The 19,203-nt window shown below is 33.1% G+C and overlaps 2 protein-coding genes across 12 annotated transcripts; one reads left to right on the forward strand and one right to left on the reverse strand.

The window, feature by feature from the left end:
• Positions 1–288: 288 nt before the first annotated feature.
• Positions 289–17,325, forward strand: Ctrip (E3 ubiquitin-protein ligase ctrip). Of its 7 annotated transcripts, none has more exons than XR_013495226.1 (26): positions 1,561–1,778; positions 2,991–3,326; positions 3,802–4,110; positions 5,861–5,947; positions 7,596–7,953; positions 8,387–8,580; positions 8,666–8,845; positions 8,925–9,301; positions 9,375–9,659; positions 9,747–10,127; positions 10,212–10,384; positions 10,460–10,634; positions 10,722–10,944; positions 11,050–11,287; positions 11,395–11,803; positions 11,926–12,117; positions 12,186–12,371; positions 12,452–12,643; positions 12,876–13,081; positions 13,165–13,590; positions 13,665–13,917; positions 14,185–14,430; positions 14,504–14,833; positions 14,900–15,218; positions 15,340–15,589; positions 16,427–17,325. XR_013495226.1 is itself a non-coding variant. In XM_078195350.1 (25 exons), the coding sequence occupies exons 2-25, from the start codon at positions 3,020–3,022 to the stop codon at positions 15,534–15,536; spliced, it is 6,243 nt and encodes a 2,080-aa protein (XP_078051476.1). In that variant the 5' UTR covers positions 289–410; positions 2,991–3,019; the 3' UTR covers positions 15,537–17,325. The 7 variants fall into 7 exon arrangements, 5 of the variants coding, with proteins under 5 accessions (XP_078051476.1, XP_078051467.1, XP_078051490.1 ...); XR_013495227.1 differs by having other exon boundaries at positions 16,551–17,325; XM_078195350.1 differs by lacking the exon at positions 1,561–1,778 and adding an exon at positions 289–410 and having other exon boundaries at positions 15,340–17,325.
• Positions 17,326–17,495: 170 nt separating this feature from the next.
• LOC144477733 (transmembrane protein 256 homolog) lies at positions 17,496–19,162 on the reverse strand. 5 transcript variants are annotated; one of them, XM_078195477.1, is made up of 5 exons: positions 18,954–19,118; positions 18,833–18,873; positions 18,155–18,299; positions 17,785–17,903; positions 17,496–17,704 (listed from the first exon to the last, which is right to left on the reverse strand). In XM_078195477.1, exons 3-5 carry the CDS (start codon positions 18,255–18,257, stop codon positions 17,561–17,563), a joined length of 366 nt encoding a protein of 121 aa, XP_078051603.1. In that variant the 5' UTR covers positions 18,258–18,299; positions 18,833–18,873; positions 18,954–19,118; the 3' UTR covers positions 17,496–17,560. The 5 variants fall into 5 exon arrangements, with proteins under 5 accessions (XP_078051603.1, XP_078051609.1, XP_078051620.1 ...); XM_078195483.1 differs by having other exon boundaries at positions 18,930–19,118; XM_078195494.1 differs by lacking the exon at positions 18,833–18,873 and having other exon boundaries at positions 19,044–19,162.
• Between the last annotated feature and the right edge of the window lie 41 nt (positions 19,163–19,203).

Consider the following 19,203-nt stretch of genomic DNA (forward strand, 5'->3'; position numbering starts at 1 on the left):
AATAAACTATTTCATTATACAGCTTATTTTATCATGTTTTGCTTTCAAGCTATAGTCCTATATATTAATGTTTGTTTATATAAAAGCGCATCGCATAGTACAACTGTAATCCTCCTTTTTATGAAATGAAGCCATAACATTATTGTCATCACTGATTGGTTGATAATGAACAAATAGTGAACATTGACCAATCACCAGACAAAAGCGCCTCCATTTTGCTGCATAAAGGAACACACGTGCTTCTGTTGAATTGAACGATGCTACCTGCATCGTGTATAATCCTCGGTCGAGATATCGTAGCAGACGACACTCCAATCGACTTGACAGCATAGTCCGTATTTTCACGTGTCCTCTCGTAGATCGCATTGCGTAACTGGAGTCCGACTTCCAGGGAGGAGCTCCCTTTTTCGGTAAGTAGATGTCCGTAAATAAAATGAAAAATCAATTAGCTGTCCATAATTATCATGTGTTTAACTAATCAGATAAAAATTAGCAAGTAGCATATACATCGTTTATCACAAGCTGTTTTGACGCAGTCTAAGAAATATTTCACTTTATCGGCCAATTGGCCACTACCAAATGAGGTTTTCAACCAATCGTCGGTAGTGTATACATGCTTGTCGTCATTTAACACTGAGACTCGATGTTTTTCACGACATTGTGATCATAAAAATTTGTTTATTTTCATAGTGTGTTCAAACGTCAAGAAGTAATTAGAAATATTTTACATTTGTTTGACAACTTATTCATGTAATACAAAAATATGTCACAACTATCATCTTATGCATCATTACAGACACATGTAAACAATATCTTGCACATGTAAGACAACGATGTTTGAAAACGTCTTACGAGAATTTTTGAAAAATTATAATATCATAGATAGAGGTTAATTACTTTAATTCTTTAACAATTCCTAACACGTTTCTGTGCAGAAGCTATCTCACTTCAAAGTGAAAAATAAAGTGTCTTATATAAAAAAAATATTTTTATTTCGTTGTAAATATTGGCTACTCGTACGTGTATGTTCAACACTGATTTATTTTAAATGTTAATCAACATCGTATGTTATTATCAACTGTTGACAGATAGTTTTGTGAGTTACGTCAGTACACGAAAGTTGAGTATTCGTTTATGGACATTTATGATATCTACGCATGTTGTACCATTGCATGACATTGAACAGAATGCGTACGATATCTCGTGTCACATCAAGCTAGGTATTTCAGACATACATTGAGCGATCGGATATTAATTTTATGCAGATTTTAAATTTTCTCATTAGTGTCAGATACACTGTTTGTGGCTAATTTTATACTGTATACAAAGAGAAAGTAAAAGTATACACTTTGAAAAAAGGGCAGGCAAGATAGTATGTAGGTACGCTATTCGCGCCGGTTTCTCGTCTGCTGTTGGTGCTGCGTTATGAGTCTTGATTTCGCTCCACGCGGGCATCGAGTTTTCGAACGCACCGACGTTGACTCTGTGTGTGACGTTTCCCGATGGGGGCGGAGCATCCTCCAGCTTCCCAATTCTAACCAACCCGATCCCCATAGCCGTTGCATTCTACTGATTTGCTTCAGTGTGCCTCGGCAGTGCGTTCGGTGCGTTTTTTTGGTGTGTGCCTGTGCACATAGCCGCTCACCACCAACGTACGTTCGTGCTTGCTCGCATCCATTTCCCTGTCGTATGTAACAAGAAATTGTTGTGCTTATCAAAATCATTCAGCGAGAAGACACACTCCCGTAATGCCCTGGGCATGCTTTTCCGACATTCAGGTAATCTTATTGATAAATTTTGTTTCTTTTTTTTCCTTCATCCATCTTCTCTCTTTTTCTTGCTCTCTCTTTTTTTCCTCTCTCTCTCTTTCTTTCTTTTTCTCTTTCTCTTTGTCTCCCCTCTCTTCGAAAAACCCGCATACCCGAGTGGGATTCTCTTTTTCGAGGACCTCAACCTGAGGTCACACGATGACGAGGAACGAAGAAGCAAAAGAGAGAAAGAGACGGAGAAAGAACTCGTCCTCCATTACTTGTTCCCAAGCAAATGGTGGCTTGCTCACTTACGAGTCTCTTTGTTATAATTATTTACGCCTTCCGTTGTATCCTTACGGTATATCGTGACTCTATTCGTGGCATTATTACAATCGAGCAGTTATAACATTGGTGGAAGGGACTGTATGATGTCAACGGCATGATTTTCTATTGCCTACAATATTAGAAACGGACACCAGTTGTAGTGTTTGTTATGATTCTTGGGTTTGTTACTATCTCTTTCACCGTGGTGGAAAACATTAATTGCGCATCGCCCTCCACTGTATTATTTGGTTACACTCCTCTTATCATAGTGCACAATCATCTAACGTATTTAACCATAATAAGTGGTTTCTTCTATAATCCAGTTTGTCAGAATCGGAGTGTCGTGTACAGTCTTACCTTTTTCTTTTTTTTTTTTTTGCTTTAAATGCGCTACACAGAAACGGGTATACATTCCCTTTGTCAGAATCGGTAAAAGTGTTCGATCTTTTATGAATGTAGATACGTGCCTTTATATAACGAACATATTTTTGTTAAATATTTAGTATTTTGTTGGTTTCGCAATTGTGTTAATTAGATATAAAGATATTTATAATACTCTTTCTTGTCTATATGAAAAATTGTTGGATTGGATACATCTGAATGTGTATTAATAGTTTATTTTTCTACTTTGATGTTTATTACATTGTTGCATAATTGAATGTTCGAGTGCTCATTAAAATTTCAATTATTTTCTATTCCAATTTGCTGTTTCAGTTTGGATCGCAATTAGAATTACGACATATTCATTACAGCCTTGTTATTATATAATGTATAGATGTATTATACAATAATTGTTTTCTATACAATAATTCCAATTTATTGTCCTTGAATTATCTTGTTCGATTATTCTGTTCGTATTACATGAGATAATTAATGGAGATTTAGTAGAAATATTTATTCCATTTTTGTTTACAGACAGTATAGTGGCATGAGTCGATTAATCTATGGCAGATCAACAAGATCAGTTGTCATCAGGGGGGTCTGTAGAGACGGCAGATGCTTCAGCAGACACCTCTAAGCCTAGAGGAAACAGCTCTAGCAGTAGTAGCAGTGGTTATAGAAAACGACAGAGCACTGGTTCTATTTCAGACACTGTAGAAGAAAAAAGACGTAGAGAAACTATTGATAACCCGCAAACATCTCAAGTTTTTAATAATACTTCGTATGAAAATAAGGCTGATACTTTCGAAAAGATTGGTAAAGCAAGAGGTGATAATAAAAGTCATGGCAGTGGCTTAGAATCATATCTAGGTAAATATATCTACTAAAAGCAATATAATATGATTATTATATTAATTATGTTAATGATAGTGAAAACATAAAATTGACATAAACATACCTGCATAGTTATACATGTTGTTGTATGCAGACATTATAGATATTAAAAAAGATTAAATTACAAAGATTTATCTAGACTATGGCATGATGAAATGATTAGCCAAATTTAATAAGATTTTTATCTTTGTTAGATCGTGCAAATATTTAATAGAACAACATATTATTTTCAACTCGAATTTCTACAAATTGAACTTCATAAATGTTTGTTGAAATAGATATCCAGAGTTTAGTTATAAATTATATCTTACTGACTCCTTGTTTTATACGTTTTCAACTTGGTCAGCCACATAGTATAGTTATTAAATTGTCATTTAAACTATGATTAAAACTATAGAGTTTTATTCAAGTTTATCAAATTATTATTACTCATAATTTCTATATTTCTCAGGTAACACTTGGAGGTCTCAGCACAAGGTTCAGCAATCAAATTATAATATCAGTGGGAGTAGTACGAGAGTTCGTAGTACAACAAGAGCAAGCTTGCCAGAGTTAAATTCAAAAGCTATTGACTGTATTGCTGCAAGGACCCGTTCTCGAACACCACAAAATTCGCAAGCCATATCACAAGGACATAACAGTTTCAATTTATCGCTGACTAGTGGCTACAATAACCGAGAAGGATTAACATATAACAACTTGGTACCAGGATCAAGTGCTACACCACTAACTAGTCATCCATCCACATCCAGAGGAAGAGGTTAGTCAATATATTTATTTACTTGAAAAGTGTTGGTTGCAATGAGATGTGATGTGTGATTTGAATGATCAGCTGATATAATTCAAAAATTGACCAAACCAATACCTAATGTGTTAATATATTTATCTTCACTCGTATAATTCAAGAAATTAATATGAATGCATAAATCCTCAAATGATAACAATTAGTAAACAACTAATTAATATAATCTATATTGATAACACTCATCAATTACTTGCATTCATTTTTTTTCAAAAAGCTAATAGAATTAGCATTTTAAGTTTTCAAAACATAATTTTGTACCATTGAGTATCAATAATTGTGCAATTACTCACATTATTGTAAATATAGCTGATTTAAAATTAAAAACTGAATATTTATGTAGATTTACTACATGCTATTTACAAAGATTTATATTTAGTACAATTGCGAAGTAATATGATTTTTTTAATGCAGTGATGTATCACCTCATACTTTAAAAAAGATTTTCATTTGCAATTCTTTTTCTGCTACAGCTTATTTATTTTATTTTTTATAAAGAACATTTTTAATGTTGCAATATTAATGGAAAGTATTTATCATTAAATAATGATATAATTAAATTAATTTTATTGCTCATAATTAGATTACTTTCTGATTATTTAAGCATTTTGAGATAAATCAAATCAGGAGAAACGCAAATCTTCTTATTCGTACATAATTATCTATAATTATTCTATAAACAGATTAAATAACACTATTGATTCTGTACACTATTTGTCATGAAATGAAACAAAGAAATTTACTGATATTAGGCATATACATATACATTCCATACATTAATATCACATGAATTTAGTACTATGTTAAATGTAGTGTTATGATCTATATACAGGGTGAATTAATAAAAAATTCCATCTGAAATAACTTATTATTAATTCATTTAATAAAAAAACGTTTTATAGAAAATATTTTCTATTTACTAGTGTTTATTAATTCAATGTACTTATTTTGTGTTGCATACTTTTCAAGATGTCTAGGTGACATTAAGATTTTCAAATGTTATCGTATTTTTGGATACAGAATTATAACTACTATATAAATAAATTCACAGATTTCATATTAAGTTGATCTAGAGTAGTCTTTAAATTTAAAAATTAAACAATGATGAATAGAAAATAATTATATAATTGATTCAACATTTGTACATAACTTGTTACTAAAACTAAATTTTAATTTATTGAATATTTTTGTGGAAAATATTAAGAGATACTATTTATTAGATTTTTACTTCTCTGGGAGATATGCAAGGATTTATCTACAGAATTTCTTAGAGTAATATAACATCTGATATATTTTTAAAGCAGTGATCGTCCACTTAGAAATTATTTCGAAAAATATTAAAAAAGTTGTATTGTTATTTGACAAAATTAGTACCACTTAAAAAACTTAATGTTACCTTGATATCTTGGAAAATTTACAACATAGAAAGTTCAATAATTTTCTTGAATAGAATATATTTTGTGTAAGACCTCTTTTGTTTAACTGAATTAATAAAGAGCTATCTCAGATAGAAGTTCTTATTGATTCAGCTGGTATTAAAAAAATCCATGCTGATATGTTGTAACAGTATGTTTTGCAACCTTCATTTATTGAAATAGTAGGTTAAAGAATAGGGTAGTAAAATTAGGTTTTTCATTCACAAGTATCTTAAAATTAAAGAAACAAAGTATTACCAAAATAAGAGTCATAGATCAGACTGTATCATTAGGCCTGAGGATGAGCGAATGTCTGGAAGGATTTGTGTCTGCTGTCAAAGCACTTTTTCCAATATCAACACAAACGTATCATCAAGAAGGTAAGCCTAAGGAGTACACACTTCGTACTACATTTACTTCCCCTTATTTTTCTCTCAAGTCCATGAGTAGATATCTTTAAATAAATACAGTTTTGCTATAAATCTGCTCACTAAATTGATTCCCTTGTATTTATATGCAAGTATTATATTCAACATATCAAATGAAATTGTATGTGTCAAATTTAGTTTATGCATGACATTTCTCCAGACATAGTAAACATGGTTCTAATGCAATTATGCAATATGTTTGTGTCATTCAAAGTTTCATGGTAAAAGTACATATCAGTACAAACACAGTCACTTGTGATCGTTTTGATTACTATTTGAAGATTATGTATTCTGATTTGATAATAATTCATGAGGTATGAAGATGTATGAAAATATTGATGTAATATTCTATAGAAACATATCATAAATCAGATGTTGTTTATATTATTCACAAGTATGACAAGTAACTTCAATGTGTACCAGATATTTTGTAATCTAATCATTTTATAGAGATTCATTGCTTAACTTTGTTAGCATAGACATTTATAAATATATTGTTTAAACTTTACAAATTAACCACCATTTTCATATATGCTTTTGGTTTTAATTTACAATATGTATAATGTTCAACATTTTTACGAGATATTAATTATGCTAAGTTCATATGATGAATGTAATTTATACATGACAAAACCACAGTTCCTGTTTTGGTGAATAGTGATAATAATGATTTCATGTTTGGTACACACACCTACTAAAATAAAACACTGCTAAACAGTTTATAAACGTACATAAACACTTATGTACAAATATGGATAATTTGTAGAAATGCAAATATATTAACACAGTAATAATAAAATTATATATAAAAAATTATTCATTGGATAATGTATTGTTATCTGTTTAATGAATTCTAGGATTTTTTTTTTACTGAAGTTAAGAGTTTTATGCAGTAATTTTCGAGTATAGTGTACAATTAATTACTGCTTATATATCTACGTGTTCTTCGTTTAGGTCATTTTAAATTGCATAAGCTTCTAAAAAAATAACAATATTAACAATAATGTTGATTGTCCTTACTATTATAAGCTTTTTTTTTTTTATTAAGATCGTAATGACAATGTTATCATTGATTTCCAATGCTATGCATACTTTTTCATATCTCGTTTACATTATTATAAAGATATAAAGCTGTAATATACATGAATCTATGAAATAATTTAGGAAGAATTAAAAGCATGTACAGTACTTTATCATCTGCAGTGGAGGAACATATGTTTCTGCAAATATATTTAATAAACATTTGAATGCAATAAATATGAATATATTTAAGAAAAATACGTGCTCGAATAAGTTGTAGATCGCACTGACAACAATGTAAATATTGTATTATAAAATTGTACTACTGAACAACAGTTTCCAAGAATGTTTGATTCTTATAATCATGCACAAGGAAAGAGATGATAGTATATATAAAATTTGTTTAGTGTGCACTGAAAGCATTTCATATGAATGTTAGCGTCTCTCTCTTCTTTATTGTTAAAGCTGATAATGAACTTTGACGATGCTAAAGTTTTAAGAAAAACCAGAGACCATTGCAAGTATATTATACACTCTCCATTTACAACATTCATAATTGCACAATGTTTCAATATTTTAGGATCGAAGTCTCACGGTGGTGCAACCTGCGCGAGCAGCAGTGCGAGTAATCAAGTCTTGAGTGTGAAGTCCAGCATCAGAGTGGGTAACGCAGCCAGTAATTCCGTGGAGAGCGGTGGGCGGGCGTTGACACATGACGGGGCAGGCACTAGTGGCATCACAACAACAGCCACTGCCAATCCACCTGTGTCTGCCACCGCCGCTGCCAACCTTACACACCCTTATTCTACGCACAAGCATATATTACGTTCTCGCGCAAAACTCACCAGTGAGCAACCAAAAGAACTGCCAAGTAGTAACAAAACTTCAGGAAAGCATCACAAGAAAGACACTACAACGGGTACTTGTTCAAGCTCCAGGTAATTAATCAAAGTTACCTATCAAATATTTCATGTCAACGAGCAGTACTGTAGGTACTGCTTACTCATACTAGTAAACTACATTTTAATTACTCACAATTAATATTATTCAATAGAACTTTTCTGACTCCTATCAAATTTGCATGTAATGTATATTCCAAGAGAATACTATGGGGATTCTATATAAAACCATATAAATCTTTGGCAAAGAAAGAATTTTGCTTAACTGCGTACAGCGGTGTTATTGCATACTTTAAGAAATATTTCCCTAAAATTGTATGTTATAGTGCTTTTTGGATAATATAAGTTAAGAGATATGTAATATACATAATTGCGAAAGAAATAATTATTGCACAAGTAATATTAAAGCAGTAGATATGTACAATATTATACTTGATTACAAACTCATACAATTGTATAATTGTTAATTTAGACACCGCTCTTCGTCACGCGTACGAAAAGTAGTGTTTGAAAGTGGTTCCGGAGGAGTGGGAGGTGTAATGTCAGGATCTGAATCCGTAACTAACAGTGCTACTCCAACATCAGTCTCATCGACAGTTCCTGTTAATCAATTAGTTACAACTACAGGCGAAGACGAATCAGCATCTACAGCTACATCTGCAACTGGTATGTTCATGTTAAAATTTCTGCCCAACAATGGTATTATTTGCAATGATAGATCTTAAAATGAGTTTTCTATTTACTTCATTAGCAAGTGGTGGGCCATCTGGAATGTCTGCTACTACAGGTGATAGTGAAAGCGATGATGGCGAAGTTGGAAGGCTCCAAGCATTGCTGGAAGCAAGAGGATTGCCTCCCCATGTATTTGGTGCATTTGGGCCACGAGTGCAACATTTATTAAATAGAAGCATGGGCGCAAGTTCTGGTAATAGTTGAGTCTGAATAGCTGTATACCAGATTTTATCTGATGTTTTAACTTATAGTATATAATAAAATATATACGTTTGCAGCTGCAAAAGCACAACAGCTCTTGGCTGGACTACAAGCTGTTGATGATGAAGGAGAACAGTTACAAGCTGTTATTGGAATGGGTGAAATTCTTGTGATGGGGAACGAGGACACATTAACTGGTTTTCCAGTGAAACAAGTGGTTGCCGCTTTAATCAATTTGCTCGGAATAGAACACAATTTTGTAATAATGACACACGCCTGTCGTGCTCTAACTTACATGATGGAAGCTCTACCGCGATCGTCAACAGTTGTGGTTGATGCTGTGCCAGTGTTCTTACAAAAACTAGAATCCATCGAGTGCATGGACGTGGCAGAGCAATGTCTGACAGCGTTAGCCATGCTGTCACGTCGACACAGTAAAACTATTCTACATGCGGTATATATCATTAAATCCGAATGCTTGATATTTAAAATAGATACAGTCCATATACTTATTTATTTTTCTTCAGGGTGGAGTATCGGCTTGTTTGAAATTCGTTGATTTCTTTAATATAACTGCTCAACGATCTGCATTAACCATTACGGCGAACTGTTGTCAAAATCTTCATCCTGATGATTTTCACCTTGTAGCCGATAGTTTGTCCTTACTCACTAGTAGACTGACAAATCAGGATAAAAAAAGCGTCGAATGTGTTTGTCAAGCATTTAGTCGTTTAGTTGATAGTTTTCAACATGATCCTGTAACTTTGCATAAAATTATCAATGCAGAACTTCTTCAAAACCTACAACAACTGGTAAGAATCGTATTTGTTTCCATATTTTCAACAACAATGTTATTTGTGGTTCCCAAAGTGTACATTTTTTCTTTTTTTATATGTCAGCTTATGATTACACCACCTGTCAACAGTATTGGTAATTTCATAACAGTGCTACGAATGCTTTCTGTGATATCAAATCGCTGTCCTGACTTGGCACAGCTGCTTTTGCAACAAAATATAGCTTTCACGCTGAGTTATCTTTTAACCGGTTCATTGGAAGTAAAAACGGAAGATGTAGAGCTTGTGCCACGTTCTCCGCAAGAGTGGTTTGAAATTACTTGTTTGATAGAGGAACTAATGCCTCCACTACCAACAGATGGTATATTTAGTGTAAATAGTTTACTCGAAAGGACCAGTAATCAACAAGAAAATGTTCATTGGGAATGGCGTGACGAAAGACATTGCTACCATCCATTTAGTACTATTGATTCTAGAATTATTGAGGTATTAAGATACTTGCAAATTAAGTAATAGATATTTACAATTTTTTAAAAAATCCACATGATACAATGAAATTATTTTTTACAGATGGCATTTCAGAATGGCGAAGATGAGATTTGTCTATCTTCTTTAGGACGAACTTACACAATAGATCTAACTGTGATGAAACAAATCAATGAAGATATTGGAGTAGCGCGAAGCATTTTTCGTAGATTGAATACTCATCCCACAGAAGGCAAAAGTCCTACTTGTTTGTCAAGGTGTGTATCATCTATTTAAAAATGAATAATTATGTTTATGAGAATGTACTTCATTAATTTATATATTTCACACAGCATGGATGTTGTACCTCCAGTAATCGAAACAAACGAATGGTTAGTGTCTTTCATTCGGACTTTATTCTCTGTGTTGTATGAAGTTTATAGTAGTTCCGCTGGTCCTGCAGTAAAATGTAAATGTCTACGAGCTCTATTACGTATGGTCTATTATGCTTCAACTGATTTGCTTAAGGTAATTATAACAAAAGTATAGTATAAAAATATTCTTTTATGTTTAAGTTTATAATTTTTGTTATCAATATTTTCATCTTCCTTGCAGGATGTCTTGAAAAATCAAGTAGTATCGTCACACATAGCGGGTATGCTGGCATCCCAAGATTTACGAATTGTTATCGGAGCTCTTCAGATGGCAAGCATACTAATGAAAAGGCTACCACAAGTGTTTGGAGTTCATTTTCATCGTGAGGGTGTATTGCATCAAATACGACAACTAGCGGACCCTGAAGTACCTCTTGGTGTTTCGCCACCCAAGTGTCCTTCTGGTAATTTAATAAACCGACATCCAGATTCATTCATTGTAAAACGTAATAGTATTTCATTTCAAAATGTGATATAATGTTTATATTATGTTTCTACTATTTTCTTAGGTACATCATTACCAACTCCACAGCCAGGTCCATCTAATACATCAATTTCTTCCACCACAATGTTGTCTTCTAGTAACGCTACATCTCCAATAGCTTCTCCATCAACAAACGGTAACATATTATTCGGTACAATTGCAACGTGCCAGTTGAAACCAAATCTATCTGCGTCGATGGAAGCACATACCAGGAATGAACTGAATTCCATAGATGACGTCTCAACGCCACAAAGTGCCCATGCGTAAATACATAAATATATAATAAGTATATAATTCCATAAACGTATAACATAAAAAAATACGTAAAAAATTTAATATAAACATATTAAATATATTTTGAAATTTATAGGAGAATTGGGGATGTTATAAGGAGAAGACGGCAACAAGGAAAAAAGGGTCGTTTTTCTAGATTAGGCGGTACAACACCACAGCAAACTCAACAACCTGAATCACTATTCACTGGTTTTGCTCCTAAGAATAATCGTTTCTTAGGCAATCTTAATCCCGCCAGATGGGGTCGGAAATCATCGTCTTCGAGTTCCACAAGCGATAAAAGAGATTCGAGCTCATCAACAAGTCTCTCGAAGCCACCAAGCAATTCGAGTTTAACTGCTGGTAACCGAGACAAAGCTAAAACATGGGTCCGTGAACAGGCTGCTCAATTCTTAACTCGTTACCAGGATAATGCTCCTTGCACACACCCTGCGATGACGGTTCTTTCGAGACTCACAGCTGCTATACAACGGTTACAATCAAATGTATGTATGGAGTTAACCGAAAAAAATATTATACTCCCGAACTTTATATAGCATGTGTAATTTATTCTATATCTTTAGATTACTACGTGATTATAATAAATTAATAATTCACTTGTTAATAGGAATTGGATGAAATGTTATCAGCCCTTACTGAATTGCGAGATATAGTACTTGAGAGTGATATATCTCCGTTTGAGATGAATTATAGTGGTCTTATTAAAGCTCTGCTCAACTACCTCACAACTACAGATGCTCCTGGTAATCGTTATGATCGCCTTCGTATGTTCTGGAAGTTATTTGCGGATTCGACTATTGTAAGTAAATTAAGATAGCTTTTATTGAAAAAGAGAGAAACAGCTCTTTAATCATATGTAACATTCAGATACAGCAGAGCAACAATGCTATGGATCTTAATCCTGGGGCATTCGGTGCTCTAGTTGCAAAATTGAATAGTTGTGTTGCACAATTGGAACAGTTCCCCGTAAAAGTTCATGACTTACCGGCTGGGTCTGGTGCTGGCCGTGGAGGCACTAGTGCTCTTAAGTTCTTTAATACACATCAACTTAAGGTATGTTTTTACTTCAAAGTTATTTGTAAGTTATTTAAGTGTAGAGTTTGTTATATATACAACTTCCAATTGTTTTATAGTGCAATCTTCAACGACATCCGGACTGCAACAATTTGAAACAGTGGAAAGGAGGTACTGTCAAGATAGATCCTCTTGCACTAGTACAAGCAATTGAACGATATTTAATGGTCCGTGGATATGGAAGGATACGCGAAGCAGAATCTATGGTTAGCGACGACGATAACAGCGAAGACGACATAGATGATACTCTGGTAATGTCTTTTTTCAGTATATTTTTTTCCAAAAGCGATCCGTGTTTATGTCTTTTCAAATTTTGCACAGATGAGCTTTTCTTGGTCATGTATCAAACAGTATAATTGTCATTGAAAAATCTCTAAGAACAATTTTGACCATCTTGATCGATTAGACCTTTTGGAGATTGATCATTCATGAATATATGGATATAAACATAAACACTACTTTTTTATGTTTTTGAACTTATAGGCTGCAGTAGTTATAAGTCAAGGGTCGGCAAAACATAAACTGCAGTTCTTGATCGGGGATGAAGTATTACCTTTCAATATGACTGTGTATCAAGCTGTCAGACAATTTGGTTGTTCTGGTATTGATCACTCTGAGGCAGAAGCTGACGGCGAACCACCCCTTGGTCATGATGCTGTTTGGGTACAAACACATACAATTTATTACAGGTGTGCTAATTATTTCATTTATACTTCAAATATTCACATTGCAGTTAATAGAAAATGGAAATTTGAATATTATAAACGTTTAGGCCCGTGCCAGAGGAAGAAACTACAACATCGCCAAAACCAGGATCAAGTTCACAAGGTAATAGCAGCCGTAAGGGTAAAGGAAAAAGTACAAAGATCAGTTCGAAGCGAAAAGAAGATAGTTTATGGCTCGAAGGAATAATTCCTGCACAACGATGTCCACTTGAACCTTATCTGTCACCTACTCTGCCACCATCCGTTACCATTAGCGACGCTTCGTTAGATGGTTTGTGTCTACTGCGTCTACTACATTCATTAAATCGTCACTGGGCTGTACTCTTCCCTTACGTAAAGAGAGTAAGTCTACTTTCTCCGCAAGACTTTATTAATAGTAAGATAGCTGCAAAAGCGAGTAGACAACTGCAAGATCCGCTGGTAATCATGACTGGGAACTTACCATTGTGGCTACAACAAATCGCTACAGTGTGGTTTGTATTTCAAATAGTAATACTAACATACTATGCAAAGGATTTAAAATGTATATGTTGCAAATTATTTACAGCCCATTCCTGTTTCCATTCGAAACGAGACAACTATTACTCTATGCAACATCATTCGATCGAGACAGAGCTCTACAACGACTTCTGGACTCTGCGCCAGAATTATCAGGATCAGACAGTCAAGAACGCGTTACTCCGCGTTTGGAACGGAGGAAAAGAACTATATCGAGAACTGACATTCTCAAACAAGCGGAACAAGTTATACAAGACTTAGCGTCTAGCAAAGCCTTACTTGAAGTGCAATATGTCAATGAGGTTTTTTTTTTATTTATTATATATTACATATATTTATTATCATTTCACTTATTTTGTGTGTCTGCGCGTGCGTGTATGTGTACACTACTAACTAGAAGTTAGAAGTCACACATTATTTGAATGTATGATTGAAGTAAAGAGGGTTGCCGAATTTAGTAGATGGGAAGGATTAATTGATGAATGTAAATTTTTAGATAATAATGCATATATCATTATTTTTATACTATTCCATATTTAGGCAACATATGACGAACTTTTATTTTACAGGTTGGCACCGGTCTTGGCCCAACATTGGAATTCTATGCTTTAGTCTCTCAAGAATTGCAACGTTCTGATCTGGATCTGTGGCATGGTAGTTCAAATCCCACTGAAACAGGATACGTTAATTCTCCGCATGGACTTTTTCCAATGCCAATCTCATGGAATACTAAAGTATCTCATCTTGCAAAGCTTAAGACAAAGTTAAAATTCCTTGGAAAGTTTATGGCGAAGGCAATCTATGATTCAAGAATGGTATTTATGGTTCTCTAAGCTCATTGAATTTTATCCACAATACAGTATTAAAAATATTGCAATCTTTTTACAGTTGGATTTGCCATTTAGTTTAACTTTCTATCGTTGGTTATTGGGAGAAGAACATACTTTAACCGTAGCGGACTTAGCATACGTGAGCCCCGAAGTACATCGAACTCTTAGTAAACTACAAGAAGTCGTTAGACAAAAGGAATCTATGGAGAAAGATCAGACATTGAGGCCACATGAAAAAGCACAATTAATAGAATCATTAAGTCTAGATGGTTGCCCGATTGTAGATCTTGGCCTTGTTTTTGAATTACCAGGTTATGAAAACATCGAATTAAGAAAAAGTGGAAGCGATATACCTGTTAATATATATAACCTGGACCAATATATCAAGGTATTTTTATTTGATTTGCTCGAGAGAAAATTGTGTGGATCGTAACACATAAAATTAATTTTTCAGTTGGTGGTACATTGGTTTTTGCACGAAGGTATCTTCAGACAAATGGAAGCTTTTCGAGAAGGATTCGAATCTGTATTTCCACTATCACAATTAAGACTATTTTTCCCTGAAGAACTCGAAGCTGTGTTCTGTGGACATGCACAAACTGGTGGCAAGTGGGATGTGAAAACACTTTCGGAATGTTGTAGAACTGATCACGGTTATACCCCAGATTCTCGTGCAATTCGGTTTTTGTTTGAAGTTATGTCAAAATACAGCAGTGAAGAACAGAGGCAATTTGTTCAATTCGTCACAGGTTCACCGCGATTGCCAGTTGGAGGTAAATAATTTATTGTCTGTGTCTTAAGTAATTTCATCTTTCTTCATGAATCATATACATAGTTTTGAACGTAGAGTAATTCATTACTTTACCTTAACAAAATTAAATGTCTTTTTTATAGGTTTTAAGAGTTTAACGCCACCGTTAACAATAGTGCGAAAAACATTTGATCCATCTATGAAGACGGATGATTTCCTGCCGTCTGTAATGACTTGCGTTAACTATTTAAAACTGCCGGATTACACAACTTTAGAAATAATGCGGGAAAAGTTGCGAATAGCTGCACAAGAAGGACAACACTCGTTCCACCTTTCCTAGAAACAGAGGAAAAATCGACGCGTCATTTGCTCTTTTGCTATCGCATTGCCCAGGTTGAGACCAATTATCCAAACCACATTTAAAACATTAAAAAAAAAAGAAACAGCTTCAACTTCGAAACTCAGTAACTACAGTTTTGCACTTTATATATAACTTTTTTCGGAAGATTATCTTTTATTTTCAATTTCAGTGACAATTTGTTTAAATAAATCCTAACATGATGTTTCTCTTTGTTATTCATATATTCATATTGTAATATATTTTATCAAAACGAAAGAAGAAGTGCAAAATGATATTAGCTGTACCGTAATGAGTTTCCCATCTTGTGGTATTATGAACTAGGTAGCGTGAGAGCAGTCTTGTTCTAGGAAACTTATCTTTGATGTGTTACAATAATTAATAAAAAAAAGTTGTATATATAGTTTAATACACGCAAGTCTATATAAATACTTTATATCATAGTAACAAGGAAAATGATATTGCTATAAAACTCTATAATAATTAAAATATAGTTTGAAGGGACGTTTACTAGGTATAAGTAAATTTTATATCAGTGATGCATTTAGCATCGCCATGAATCGCCAATCTCATGTCTCACAAATTTGCAAACTTGTGTCACATGAATTAAACAAAATCTGTAAGCAAGACATGCGCTACATAATAAGCGTGACCCATAATTTATCACCACTTAAGCTAAAAAAAAAATTTATGAATTTGAACATAACGTGATTAACAATTGCCGCTTTATTTTCTTAACTCGATCTCGTTTATGTTCGCTGCTTTATTCCCAACGTGTCTACGAGCACTGCGCGAACCGATGTGCAAAAACACTCATATTTAAGTTCACTTGATGTATCACCAATTAAACTTATTTGATATTTTTATTCTAGGTAAGATAGTCCAATTAATACTTTACTTAGTCGTGTAAAAGTGCAGCCAGCATCGCCAGACCGAGTCACCATTAATGAAACGTGAATCGAAGAAAAAAAATTCTTATATCCTACTTACTTACAGGCAAAATATCTATTTATGAGAAAAATGTACGACAAATGTATAATATGAAATAGAATGGATATAAAATCAGCGAAGCTGGTGTATCAAATGGATTATACAAGGTACATTACTTTCTTATATCTCTGTAGAAATGTGATTCTGAACAGACAAAATTGTGAAAATATGGAATGATCAAAAGTAGATGAGAAAAAGAAAGGAAATGACACGCGACTATTTGTTTTACATTTATATTGTGTACCATTGCTTGAAATGATGAATATATATACATCACTTTTTGATTTTTAATTTCATGTACATATAAACAGTTAGTCGTCAATGCAATGCAACGATTACGTTCATGTGTACTAATTATCGTTATTAACTGATTGTTTTTAAAGATAAGACTAAATTGCTTCAAATCTCCGTCGTACCATCCCATGCGAGCATTTTCTTTTTAGCATTACACTTGGCAGATTCATTCGACTGTCACCTATCATATTCTTATATTCCGTAATTTTACATACTTTACGATACAAGTAAAAACGAGTTATACTTATATTTTTACATTATATTTCTAACATGGATAACGACGAATTTCTCCTGGTAATGTATACACAATATAGAAAAATAACCGTCATTAATGAAAAAACAATTTTAAATATTCACAATACGAAGAAATAGAGATGCAATGTATAACGCCTAATGGTTTAAGATGCAATCTAAACCTATATCGGTAATATTATAAACAAATGATATATTTATATCAATTCATTAGTATAAATGAGTTTCATTCAAATGAGATTTTGTTTCTTTGGTAGCCTTCAATAAATTCAAACACAAACGTGTTTGCCGGCGAAATATTCTTTCTAGTCGACTTATATCGTAAATGAAATACATTATATCATTAATAAGTATTTCATATTACGGAATATCAAATTATTATAAAAGAACATTAGTAGAGGTATATACGAATGTATGAATATTTTTTATTTAGTCATCCTTTAACAAATATCCGTAATTCTTAACTGAATTTAAATGCACATACTTAACCAACCTATAATTAAACATACCCCCCCTATTGGTGTGTATCTCCTATAATCGTGATTACCTGTAAATGCATAATAATAACATGTTCCGGAAAACAATATTATTCCAGACGTAAAGAATACTGCACCCTAAAATTCATATGAAAAGTGAAATCAGTACAATAATGGTAATAAATATTCATGAAAATTACGTTATCTATCAAACTTACCACTAAAGGTCTTCTTGTAAGAGGTAAACTAAGCATAGCTAATGTATGTATAAAGTGATACCGGTTTGCCGTTTCAAACGTTTTCTCCTGATTAATCTTAGATTCCCCTGGGTAATTTCCTGTAATTTAAAAAAAAAAAAATATTATCTACTATATGTTATGTAGCAGTATATCATGGAGGTAGTAAAGAAAACTTTAATTCATTAATAGTATACTATATATCAAGAATTTGCTCAATGTGATCAAAATAAAATGTGTTTACAATACACAAACACTATATGCATATGAACTTTTGGAACAAGATCCTAAAGTTGTAACTATTAGAATTTTTCAAATGATATAAAATCCATAAGAAGCTATTCTTTCTTACTATGAGCACCATAAGCCCCAAGTCCAACAGCAGCTGCACCACTCAGAGCAGCTAACTGTACGTATGGCCCTGCCTCTGCTGCAAGTTGCCACAATAGTTTCATAGTGACTACTGTGTTAGGTTTAGGTAAAACATAAGTCAAAGCCTACAAAAAAATTTATAATATTTATTTTTCATCCAGATGAATATTTCATTATGCTTGTAATATAAAAGGTAAGTTGTTTATATTATTTTAATAAATTTTAGTATGTACAGTAGCGTTAGTTACAAAAATTGAAATTAAAAATGAAAAATGTAGAAGCATTATCAATTTCAGCTTATAAGTATATACAAGTTTACAGATTCAAAAGGTTATAAATGAATTTTAGAAGGACGATTAAAACGTTATCTTTCGTACGAAGTAATAAGAAAAGACTGTATACCATCGTTTGTTTCATCAGAACTTACATTGAACAATAAATTTTATTCAGATGAAGTTATTAATATTTCTTAGTAAGAAATTCGGAAATAAGTAATTGTTATACAATATATCCAGTATCTAATCACACCAGAATTAATAAGTATTAATTATTCTATTACGATTTCTGTACTTATGTGTTCTAGCATTATATTGCGTATATTGTTAAAAATGATCTTCATTTTCAAAGTAGAAATTTGTTATAATAAAAAACTGTTTACCCCTCCAGCCGTATTCAAAATATACGATGCTGTGCCTGCAACTGGATTATATAATGTATTATTTAATGCACTTAGATATTGCATCCTCTCTTCTTACATGTGTCCGTATACTGTTACTTGCTTCGGAAAACGTTGAGAATTTTTAAGCTTCGCTTGATAATCTGTTGGCGAATAACAGTGGAATGTTGACGAATGACAAAACAAGCCTTACTGACAAGTCCACTAGCGGGCCCAGGACGAAAACAGTTTTCCCTCTCTTTTTCTCATCCCTCGCTAAATCAAATTCACTAGACCTCTTAGAAACGCGCCACAATTGGTGACCCCGACAGCGAACACAACCTTCTCAGTCTGCGCACTGAACCCCGATAGAG

This window comes from Augochlora pura, chromosome 2 (genome assembly GCF_028453695.1).
Source record: "Augochlora pura isolate Apur16 chromosome 2, APUR_v2.2.1, whole genome shotgun sequence".
NCBI classification, from domain to species: domain Eukaryota; kingdom Metazoa; phylum Arthropoda; class Insecta; order Hymenoptera; family Halictidae; genus Augochlora; species Augochlora pura.

Excerpts from the sequence above, each read along its gene's own strand:
- Ctrip (XM_078195350.1), top strand. The coding sequence starts at position 3,020 with ATGGCAGATCAACAAGATCAGTTGTCATCAGGGGGGTCTGTAGAGACG. Across the intron at positions 10,945-11,049 it reads GCCACCCAAGTGTCCTTCTG|GTACATCATTACCAACTCCA; the intron begins GTAATTTAATAA and ends CTATTTTCTTAG. Across the intron at positions 11,288-11,394 it reads ACGCCACAAAGTGCCCATGC|GAGAATTGGGGATGTTATAA; the intron begins GTAAATACATAA and ends TGAAATTTATAG.
- LOC144477733 (XM_078195472.1), bottom strand. The coding sequence starts at position 18,916 with ATGCAATATCTAAGTGCATTAAATAATACATTATATAATCCAGTTGCA. Across the intron at positions 18,300-18,832 it reads TTTTGAATACGGCTGGAGGG|GCTTTGACTTATGTTTTACC; the intron begins GTAAACAGTTTT and ends ATTTTTTTGTAG. Across the intron at positions 17,705-17,784 it reads TTACAAGAAGACCTTTAGTG|GGTGCAGTATTCTTTACGTC; the intron begins GTAAGTTTGATA and ends TATGAATTTTAG.